The 11,435-nt window shown below is 38.8% G+C and overlaps 1 protein-coding gene across 2 annotated transcripts; it reads right to left on the bottom strand.

Annotated features, from left to right (window-relative positions):
- Nucleotides 1–1,822: 1,822 nt before the first annotated feature.
- Nucleotides 1,823–10,375, bottom strand: LOC143882011 (uncharacterized). 2 transcript variants are annotated; one of them, XM_077385387.1, is made up of 6 exons: nucleotides 9,742–10,375; nucleotides 8,266–8,462; nucleotides 4,608–4,688; nucleotides 3,478–3,705; nucleotides 2,475–2,552; nucleotides 1,823–2,358 (listed from the first exon to the last, which is right to left on the bottom strand). In XM_077385387.1, the coding sequence occupies exons 1-6, from the start codon at nucleotides 9,854–9,856 to the stop codon at nucleotides 2,113–2,115; spliced, it is 945 nt and encodes a 314-aa protein (XP_077241502.1). In that variant the 5' UTR covers nucleotides 9,857–10,375; the 3' UTR covers nucleotides 1,823–2,112. The 2 variants fall into 2 exon arrangements, with proteins under 2 accessions (XP_077241502.1, XP_077241501.1); XM_077385386.1 differs by having other exon boundaries at nucleotides 3,478–3,711; nucleotides 9,742–10,370.
- Nucleotides 10,376–11,435: the final 1,060 nt, after the last annotated feature.

The following is an 11,435-nucleotide window of genomic DNA, read 5'->3' as shown; positions in this document are numbered from 1 at the left end:
AGACTGTCTGCATCAGTGGTGATCAGTGAAGCATCCATAAATAGTTGGCCGCTCGTGGTCCACCATTAAGCACAAAAGTTGAATCAATTGAAGATGGTGTGGGTTGCAAATGGATGTTCAGAACGGGAGAAGGCATCGATCACACTTAACCTTACAATTCTATGAGGAGAAGATTTAAAAGACAAACTTCTACCAGTCGATCAATGATAACAATAAATTCTAGAGTACCACACACTAGGAGTCTAGGATATGCATGTGGAATCAACAACTTAGCTTTCCTTGGCGGAACCCTAAACAATGCTTATAGACTAAGAGCTATAGGGAATCATTGACGGTGTTCTCAATGGCATCTGGTTGGACTTCTGGTCGCCGATCAAATCAACAGATGAAACTAAGTGCATGGCATAAGAGAGCCTGAAAAGTGTTTGTTAGGAAGGAACCTAACAGCCAGTCCTTTTAGCATCTGTCATGAATTTATCCAAATGCAACAATGCATTCATGTACAAAAAAAGAACAAAAAGCTGAAATGAAAACTATCCAGCAACTCTGTGTTAGAAAACATTGAGATTTTGTCAAGCACACTCATTCTATTGTGGATGTTCCTGAGGGAAAGGCCATCTTAAGCCCTGTGGTCAACAGAAGTATTGATGGAAGAGGGGCTCTAAGCGATCACGAAAGAATGCGTGTCAAAGTGAAAGCCCCAAGAATTATTGAACGTAAATCTGTGCATGAGCCTCTGGAAACTGAGTTAAAAGCAGATAATCGGAGATGAGAACAGATAACAAATTGAACCAAAAGCAAATAAACCCTCGGGCCACATTTGAGATAAATTGTATAATGTCTATGTAGCAAGTGGAAAAAAAACGCTCAACTGTGACACAATTAGTTCAAATTCTTTTAGAAGGGAATGCTTTGGAATATACCATTTTGTAGCAGCCATCACTTCGGATCTGCTCTGCAATGTATGGCCCCGCATTCTGGGTGTGCTATGGAGGAATATTTAGCAATAATGAAATGCACAAAAAATTATTTACAAATCACAAGCCATCAACAAGAAAGTTAGACCCAAAATTTTCACAAACTGAAAAGAAATACTCTGTTGCAAACTTGCAATATTTCCACATCCAAGCTAACAATCTCAACTACCCAATACAATCCAATGAGTCCTAACAGTTTCTCTCTACTCCTTGGCCTGAGGGGAAATGTGAGTACCGCGACAAGGGGCCCAATGAATCAGAGTTCTCTAGAAGTTGTTGGAAATTACCAAACTTAAAGGTTTCTAAACTTGATAGAATTCCCTGGAAATCAAGAATTTCATTGGTTAGACTTGCTAATTTGAGTGTGACCTTGCATGTTTAGTAACCTCTCATCTTTATAGGGTAATCCCTTGAATTTGGAAACGTTTGGGAAGGGAAAAATAACTTAAATTAGACTTTCTAATTTAAGTGTAATTGCCAAATGAATTTGGGCATTCTAGGAAAGCTCTATGGGAGCTTTTGCCTGTAAAGGAGACCCTTGGTCCCTCTTTCTACACAGCAAAACTTGAGAACTCATTGAGATAGAGTTCATTTTTGAGAGGTTTCCCATAGACCGATTGGTTTGAAGGTAAGAAAAGAATCAAGAGGCATTTTTGGGTCCACGCCGTACTCGGAAAAACCACAAAGATCGCTCGGATTACACACGTTCAAGCAAATCCATGGCACAAGGTACTACAAACCCATCTCTTTGAATTTGAATTTTTCTTTGCTTCATTGCCAAAGATCCAATAGGATCACTAAAGTAATGTTAAAAGAATAAGAGAAAAATGATCTGAAACTTCATGGATCATGATGGACTGGACCTTTTTTAATGATCTTTATACCTTCTTAAGAAATTATAGTTCTACTACATTGTTTTTTGACGATTTTATTAACTGGAATACAGAAAGGGGACAAGTCATCCCACACATGTAAATTGCAAGACTACTACATTGCTTGAGACCATACGATTAAAGCTGTGCATGAGATGCAGTCAAGTGTCAACTTATTGCCAATGTAGCCATGCTTGTCTAAATGAAAAGAAAAGCTTACAAGAAGAACATCCATGAGCAACAAGCAAAGCACCCAACTGTAACTACCTTATGCGGGTGGATCTTCGGGGTTTCCTTTCTAGATCAGGTACTGGAGAAGAGCTCTGAGAGGGCCCTGCATCAGCCGCATGTACTCCTTCAGTCTTGCAGCTTCTAAGCTTCTTTCTCGTGGAGGGGCCAGAAGAAGACGGTGCTTGGCTTTGAGTAGGTACAGTCACCTCCTGTTCATGTTCAGAGTACTGATCTGAAAACTGCCATTCAGTGCCACATCCAGGGCAGACTCTCTCGGCCTGTCCTCTCATAAGATTGAACAATTTAAGGAATTAACCGTGCAAATAAGAAAAAAAAAATAGTTCGAACTTAGGCAAGTAACATGTTTTCAAAAAAGAGAAAAAGGAAAGCATACCCTTCTCTGTGAAAATTTCTTCTTTAGGCAGTAGTCATGGATTCGGACCGTACAAGCTTCATTATGGCACAGATCAGCCTAAAACAATTCCCACGGACAAGATCAGAAGTTACAGACAAGATCAGGTTTTAAATAAGTGATGAACAAAGAAATCAACAGAAGAAAGCATGAAATTCAGGCCACCTAAATAATAAGTGCCACCAGTTTTCACTAACTGGTAACTTGCATTACGTGGGGATCTGCCAACCATCCAAAGCCCATAACTATTAAATGTTTAGTTCCAACAATTAATCATCATAAAGGTGAGATGGAAAGATAAGACAAGTTTTTAGCAATTCTCAATGTTCCCTAGACACTTGACATGAAAGCCAAGTGTTCAGCTGTCCCCAAGTGTTCGGCACACAACCTCCAAACCCCACAACACAAGGGCATGCAGTACAGAAAGTAATAAGACAATACATAAACTTTAAAAAAAAAAACAATTGAAAATATTAAGAAAAAAAGTGGCCACTGTTTACTGTTCCCAATAATAGTCAAGTGCCAACAAATCCCTAGTTTCAACATTAACAAATTTTGTATAGAGATAAAAAGACAGGGAGCACAAGAACATTAGTTTGCCGTTGCAATGAGAGAGAGAGAGAGAGAGAGAGAGAGCATGTGGATTTATTGTGAAATAAACATGACAGAAAGAGTGATGTGGGGATATGAAAGATCATAAGGCTGCTGCAAAAAATGAGAGTAATTATGGTAGGAGAGAAATTAAAAAGATGTGCCGGATGTTCCTTGGTGTTCACTCCTTGCTTTCAAACCTTAAACGTTCCCTCTAAAAGAGAGGAAGATGCGACTATTGGAGAAACCTTAGACCATTTACTCCTTGTCTGCCTATCTATCTATAAGTAAATTAGCAGCTCCTTTGTCTACCTAAGCAGTAATCCACATACTCAGTAAAAAGAAAAGAAAAGCAATAAGAAATGTAAGATAGTATGGGAAATAAATAGAGGACCTTCACCCCAGCTTCATTGCAGATGTCACAGGAAGGGACATCGTTATTTCGGAACCAGCTACGGAGATCAAAGAAGGATCTGATACCAAGACCAATATTCCCATTTGACGTAGAGCACAGCCAATGGTCATTTATGAGATCATGGAGAGTTTTCTCCTTCTGAGATATTGAGAAATTCTTGAAAGCCGGAGGGACATGAGATTGACTTTCCTGCGATCCATCCCCTGTCTGAACCTAAAACCAAACCATCCGAAATGTAAAGAGGCCCCAGAGAAATTCTAAAAATTAGCAAAGAGAAACTGCAAGTACATTTCCAAGGGCCTAGCTACTGTAATAGATAAGAGTAACTGAAAAGACACAATCAAAACAAAATCTTTCATAGCCTAAATAAGAATGGATGATCAAAAGCAGATTGCCATATAATGAAGGAAATGCCATGTTTTTCAGATTTAAAAAGTTATAGACTTAGCAGCAACAAGCCCTATAATACATTCACATCCAGATACTGGCACCAGTCCACAGGTAATTTTGTAACTATTCTTGAGAGTTACTAAAACTTGTCTTCCATAAGTTTCAAACACTATCATTGATGGAATCATTAAAAAAAAAAAAAAAAACACTATTATAGATGGAACATTAAGTCATAAAGCAAAACGAGTTATTTGGGATATAAAGCTATTGGACTAGGGTGTCATAAGGAATAACGTATGTGAGGAAAAGTGCAAGATCTATATGGCATTTTTCCAGACAACAAACAAAGCTGAATGTGTTTGATGAATTAGCATCCAATGTACGTCACAATACCTCTGGCATTTGTTAAAAATGGGGTTGTTGATTAGAGTTTCTATTCTTGGAAATATCACAGTTTTTCATTTTGAAAGCATGCACTCTTATGGCTTGCTTCACTATTTTCAAAAGAATATGATGAAATCATCATGAATTGTCATGAGTCTTTAAATTCCTCGTGAATTGTCCTCAAAAAATAAATGTCACTGACTAGAAAATAATGCTCATCGAGTCATCGGATGGAAGGTGCAATAAAACACAAAAAATGCTAAATTCCTATTTCCCAGATATAAACACACTCCAATGAGCAAGGAAATATACACGTTAACTCCTACTGTACAAACCTGACTCTCCAGACGAATATTAAGAGCTTCAATATTAGAGATGCTGCCCTGAGCTGTTGCATCTTGCACAATTGCCTCTATCTGCAAAAAAATAGCCCATACAAGATTGTAATATAATGCCAGCAGCCTGTTTCCACAATTTTTACGTTAAATAATGATCCATTTATAGTGTGACAATAGATTACAAGCGGCATATTGCCACATTTGCTTTCTCCAATTGTCTACCAGATACATGCTTCCATTATATACAATTGGCATAGCTTTCTGCACACTCATTTAACCCAACTTCTATCCTAAATCAGATGGGTGAGTTTCTTGGTGATAGTGAAACTGGGGAACCCGGATCAAGAATCAACAAGAATATTAGCAAGATATGTCGATAATTTTCAGGATAGGATGGGAAAGTACAAACAGAGTGCTTAAATTGAACAGACTTGCTATTTCCTTAGAACAGAAACAATGGCAACACCTGACCAAGGTATATAATCAAAATCTCATTTGATTAAACAAATGCTACTCACATACAAGTGTCAGTGACTCAGTGTTCTTGAACTACCCATAAAATCTCCACCAAAGTCGTGAAAGTTGAAAACCTTGAATCAATCCAGCAAACTGTCCACACAAAGATTTTCCCAGACATCATATACGCTTGTCTTAGAACTTACCTAATCACCAAACAGTAATATTTTCCCTCAATTTTTGGACAAGCCCTGCAACAAGACCTGGGCCAAGAAGCTGAAAACCAAAATGAAAATGCTGGCCAGGGTAGATGATGACATAAACATGGCTGTCAAAACTCGAAACCCTCATTTGCAACTAAATTGAACATTGAATGAATATTCACAATCATAATTACCTAAAGAAGTGAGATAAAAACGAACTTTACAATACCAAGATTCAAGAGAATTTCCTTCTAGCCATCAAGTGAAATTGAGGAAGTTCTCAATCCCGGTGGCATAGGAAAGCTCATACAGAAATTTTGAGCACCCTTATCTCTGCCAAGAAAGGGTCAAACACTCTGTGGGGACAAACAAAAGCAAGTACCACCAAAGATTAAACCAGTATCATCAAGGGCCACCCTCGACCTTTAATTGGGTATTCTTCAAAACAAAAATTGCACTCTGGAAATCCCATAAAGGCAATGGCTTATATCTTTCCATAAAGTGGCAAAGATCAAGCAGTTGCATCTCATTCACCTTGCAGAGCAGAATAACCAAGGATAAAGAAAAAAAAAGATAAGCCATTGGTGGGGAGAATTCCACACATTCATCAAAAGGATACTTTTTGGTGGATAAGCTAGCTAACTGTAAATTGCAACTCATTAATGACATGGCAACATATACCTTCACTGTAATTATAAAAACTCCCAAATTAACTGAACTTGTAGATTTCTATCGTTAGTAAATTCATTTCACTGGATAAAAAATAACAACAGTAACCATGAAATAATCTACAGACTTGAATCTTCTCCATACATAAGTAGAAATAGGATGATGCCTGGAGTCAAAAGATGAAAACTTCATATTTTAGTACCATGCTAACTCCTGAACAAAAAAGGTGTATGGGAAGGCAATAGAACAAGAAACTATCCATGAATAAATGACACAAATGAGGAACTTCCTCTATTTGTGCAAGAGCAGACAAGGGAGAATTTTATAATTCCTAAACAACAAAAGTAACAGAAAGAACTAATATCAAATGCCAGTTTGGTAATTTGAACTTTTCAAGCTAACACAATGAACAGAGATTTAACATTTTCACCTCCAATGTTTCCAAGGCGATTTAGATTCTATAGTAATCCCCAGCTATGCTTCTTCAGCGGCTGTAGGTGTGATTTGCCGAAGTGGCTGTAGGTGTGATTTGGCCACGGTCTCAAACGAGAATCCCCAGCCATGATTCTCCAGTCTCAGTTTCCCTCGAGTTCAGACGAGGTTCGTGGCGGCGGAAGGTGAGCCAGCGGCTCTCGACGGTGCGAAGAATCAGCAGGTGGAGACCTTATGGGCTAGCCCGGGTGTTGCTTCTGTCTGGGTGCAGGCCTTCATCAATCTCAGGTACATCAGATACTCACAATTGTTGTTTGGTTATTTACTCTTCCTCTTTGTTGTGTGGGCTGCAGGTTGAAGCAGAGGATCGAATTTTTGTGTGTGTGTATGGGGGGGGGATAGAAACTGAGAACAGAGGGAGTAGAGGGAATAATGGTATGTGCGGGTCAGAATTTGCTTATGAGAGAAGAACATCTGGCACATTGATGCTAGCCAGAGGATGTGACGATGGTGTGGAGTCTGGGAAAGTGATTTCCCTGAAGGAGCTAGAGTCTGGCCTGATCCTCGGGATAAGAGATTATCTCTCTGGAAGTGATCCGATGATGAAAGAGCCTCAATTGATTGGATTTGGTGCTGATCTAAATTACTCTAGAAAGGATAAATATTGGGCTATGTTGTTGGCAGAGCATGAAGAAGTAAACCCCTTGGCGTGCATCCCCAATGTCTTCTTAGAGGAAGATATGGAAGGGATCCGAGTGTTTGTTGAATCCCACATTCTCACTGCGAGCAGATCACTTGGCCTCTTGTTTCAGGGCTTAGAAAGGTGAAACCAGGGCTTTCTTCTTGGCTACTAAATTAAGAGACAAATTTGTTAGCAAGTACTGAATAGGTCTGTCAATCGAGGAAACACTGGGCTTGTTAGGAAAATGGTAAGGATCCAGACTGATATCAGTTATTGAAGGGGGTGTTCTTTAGTCAGAAAGGCCAAGGTAACCGGTCGAGTCGAGATCTTTTGGAGGAGGCTTGGATAATGGAACTTTAATCATTGCAATTTATCCATTTGAGTTGGAATACTATGGGCCCGGGTACCGATAAAAAAAGGCCCGTGTGAAGGACTGCCCCTTGTGTCATGAACCCTCTATTTTTTGCATTCAAGAAGCTGAGCTGTCTAATCTGCCTAAGACATTTCTGAGGGAGCTAGGTTGTAGGTGCTGCTTTCGGTTTGCTGCATTAAATGTTGTGGGAGTGTCTGGAGGCATTCTGGTGGCCTAAGATGGGGCTTTGATGGATTTTGCTGGGGGAAGTGGAATGTTTCTCTTTCGATCCATTTAAGGAGGATAACGGACAATTTGGAGTTTGCTTTTTCAGCAATTTATGGACCGAATTCTCTAGGGCTTCGAAGTTGTTTGTGGATGGAATTTGCAATCAAAGAATGATGGCAGACTCCTTGGTCCATTGGAGGAGACTTTAATGTCACTCAGTTTTTTGAGGAAAGGACCTCGGGTTCCTAGAATTTGTGGGATGAAACATGTTGGTTGATCTCCCAATTCACCTGGTCTAGAAACCATTGTCAGAACGGGTTGGATATCATTCTTTTCTTAATAAGAGATGATATATGATCCCTCCTAAAATCTGTTATTTGTGACAATCTTGTCTAGTATCTTTGAGATCAATAAAGGAATAAAGGCAGGATGGGTTTCCCACTTCCTTTATAACCACCCAGTGTTATTTAAATACTAAGTAACGCAACAATGTCGGCCCACATCTTATCTTGAGAAAAATATATGTGCAGTGCTGGAAAATTTCATAAATACTGAAACACTTATAACAGCCTTATCTTGTTTTGAAAAAAAAAATGTGCACTGCTAGAAAAAATCAAACACTGAAACACTTACAACAGCCTTATAGAATGCAATCTGGGCGACTGAATACTTTGTTCCAAGCTTAGATTGTTCGTCAGCTACATTATTTACCACACCATAATAAACCTTGCCATCATATTGGTTTCTACAGCCCCTCAACTCAAATTGCACGTAGGCCAATTCCTTGTTTATCTTCCGAAGATACTCGTTGAATAGCTGTTGATGGCTACCTGCAAAACTTGAATTAAATTGACGCGAATAGTTCTTAAGAAAATTAGAAAAGAAAATTCATAAAGTCTAGAAACACTCAAGTTCGTGACAGGATAATCCTGTCACCATAATTCGGATGGTGTCTGACACTGGGCCTCACCTTGGCCCACGTTTTAAAAGGTCAAAGAGCATGGCCAATTCCTATAGAAGCTTTTTTGTCGTATTCGTTTCACACCGATCGATCCATTAAAACACATCCCTCTTAAAATCTAGTGGCAGGACTTTGGTGTGAGGTCAAATAGCAGGGCCAATTTCCTATAGAATTTTTTTTTGTGAGCATTTCCCATCGATTGATTCATTAAAACGCAATCCCTCTCAAAATCTGGGTATAAGTATCATGACACCACTGAATCTAATTTAAAATCAAGTACGAGAAAAAGGGGAGTTCTAGAGCTAATTTTAAAACACAGTTAATAATCAAAGCTGAAAATTAAAAACGAGTCTGAAAACTCCCAATATGAGTAAACATGATTAAAATAGAAGGGAAAAAAATTCTAGTTAAATACAGAAGAAATTGCTTGCACGGAAGAGGAGACGAATATAAAAATGACACCACCGAATCTAATTTAAAATCAAGTGCGAGAAAAGGGGAATTCTAGAGCTAATTTTAAAACTCAGTAAGTAATCAAACCTAAAAATTCAAAACAGTGAATCTGATAACTCCCAATATGAGTAAATATGATTAAAATAAGAGGGAGAAAAAAGAAGCACGATTCGTCCCATAATTTTAGTTGAATGCAAAAGAAATTGCTTGAATGAAAGAAGAGTCGAATATTAAACAAGAAAAATGAAAAACTAAAGAGAATCAACAAATCAGACGCTAAATAACATAAAACGAAATATCAAAGTACCTGCAACTTGAGATAAGTAAACAAGTAAAAAAAACTAAGAGACAGTCTGTTATTTGTGCGATCCATTAAAACACAATCCCTCTCAAACCCTAGGTATAAGTATCATGACACCACTGAATCTATTTTAAAATCAAGTACGAGAAAAATGGCAGACCTAGAGCTAATTTCAGAACACGGTTAGTAATTAAACCTGAAATTTCAAAACGTTGAATCAGAAACCCTAGCGAAATTGCTTGCGTGAAATAAAAGTGGGAAAAAAAACAAGAAAAACAAAAAATTAACGCAGATTAACAAATCAGACGCAAAATAAAATAAAATAAAATACCAAAGTAACTGCAGCTTGAGATGATTTAGCCAGTAAAAAAAATTAAGAGACATAAGATAGTACCTGGACTTTTTCCGGTCGCATCGTTGAAGATCGAATGGAACTCGTCTTCCCTCAATGGGCCACGGGATAGCAGAGCTTGTATAAGAGTGTGGTGTTTCCAGCTCAATTCTGCCATTTCTATTCTTAGTTTAAGAACTAGCTCTAATAGACTTAATAGACGACTAGTTTGCAGGGATGCCTCGGAGAAACCCTAAGCCCTAACTTTACTGAGGTATGAAATTTGCTGCATAACGAGAATGCCGGGAAATGTTTTCGGAAAGCCCTAGCTTTGGATTCGGATGGGAGGGGAGAAAGGGAGAAGCAAACGGGAAACGTTTGGGATTTAACTGGGATTAGGGAAAAGAAGGTGATTTTCCCGCCAAAAGCTTCCTTCCTTTTGGCCTTTGGGGTTGTAGAGTTGGTCGAAAAGGGTCAGCTGGTCAAGGCGCTTAATACATGGGAGGTTTGGGCACTGGGGTTCGGAATCTTTTGGACAGAGAAATATGGGCACGTTTGGATGCAGATAGTTACGTCGTAGACCAGTGGTATAAGTAGGCAACAGGGAGGAGACGAACATTTGTAGTGTTCGATATACCTGGGATTTATTTTGTAGAATAGTGATAAGTAGGGTTTGGATGCCAACCTCGTAGAGTAATGGGAAGAGGTGGCATTGCCGATATAGAAAGAGGAGAGAGAGAGCAAAATTCTACTTGCCAAATTTCTTCTTTTTTTGGAGAAATTTGGCATGGAAGTATTAGCAAGGAAAAAAGGTGCCACGTCACCAGCAAACAATAATTACCTTTAAATCTTGTCGAGTAGTCTCTATAGATTGTCATGCTAAATTGGCAACCAAACAGTAAGGTTTTATTTGGATGCGGATGGCTACTATGTAGGTTAGTGGTATAAGTAGTCAATAGGGAGGAGACAAACTTTTGTAATGTTTGATCTACCAAGTATTTACCTAGTAGAATAGTGATAAGTAGTGTTTGGTTGCCAATCTGCTAAGTAATAGGGGTGGGTGTCATTACCGGTATATAGAAAGAGAAGAGGGAGGGGGGATAGAAAAAGAGAAACTACAAAATTCTATTTGAAGAATTTTACCATTTTGGAGAATTGGGGCATGGAGAAAATGAGGATAGCTCATGAGTGCCACATCGCCAAATAAGCAATAATCAGTCGTGATTCTTGTCCGGTAGTCTCCATGGATTGTGATGCAAAATTGGCAAAAATAAAAATAAAAATACATTATTTTGCTCGGGGATTGCTCAAGGCTTGCTTGCAATTGGCATCCAAACATAGCCTTAGAGATGGGGGGAGAGGAGGATCACCTGGAAATTCCTTCCTTTATGGGATATTTCATATGCAAATCAAAGTGATGCCACATCATCATCAGACAAACAATTATTGTCTAATAGCCTACATTGGAAAACAAATACCATAAAGATCAAGAGAGGTGCATTTTGTTGCTGTGGGATTGCTTGAGGATCCCTTGCATGTGGCATCGGTGAATCGACATGAGGATCATTAGCTCTATTTGGATGCCACATGCAAGGCATCCTCAAGCAACCCCTAAGCAAAAAATGCACTTTTCTCCAACATTTATGGTGCTCGATTGACAGTAAAGCAACAAAATCCTTGGAGATTACCAGACAAGAAATATGTGTAGCATTTGCATGTCTGGTGATGTGGCATCACTTGGATTTCCATATGAAATA

The sequence above is a fragment of the Tasmannia lanceolata genome, unplaced genomic scaffold, assembly GCF_043159265.1.
Source record: "Tasmannia lanceolata isolate RefF3 unplaced genomic scaffold, GAP_Taslan_0.1 ptg000007l, whole genome shotgun sequence".
Lineage (NCBI taxonomy): Eukaryota > Viridiplantae > Streptophyta > Magnoliopsida > Canellales > Winteraceae > Tasmannia > Tasmannia lanceolata.
Note: the sequence above shows the minus strand (reverse complement) of the source record. Positions and strands in the feature narration are given on the sequence as shown.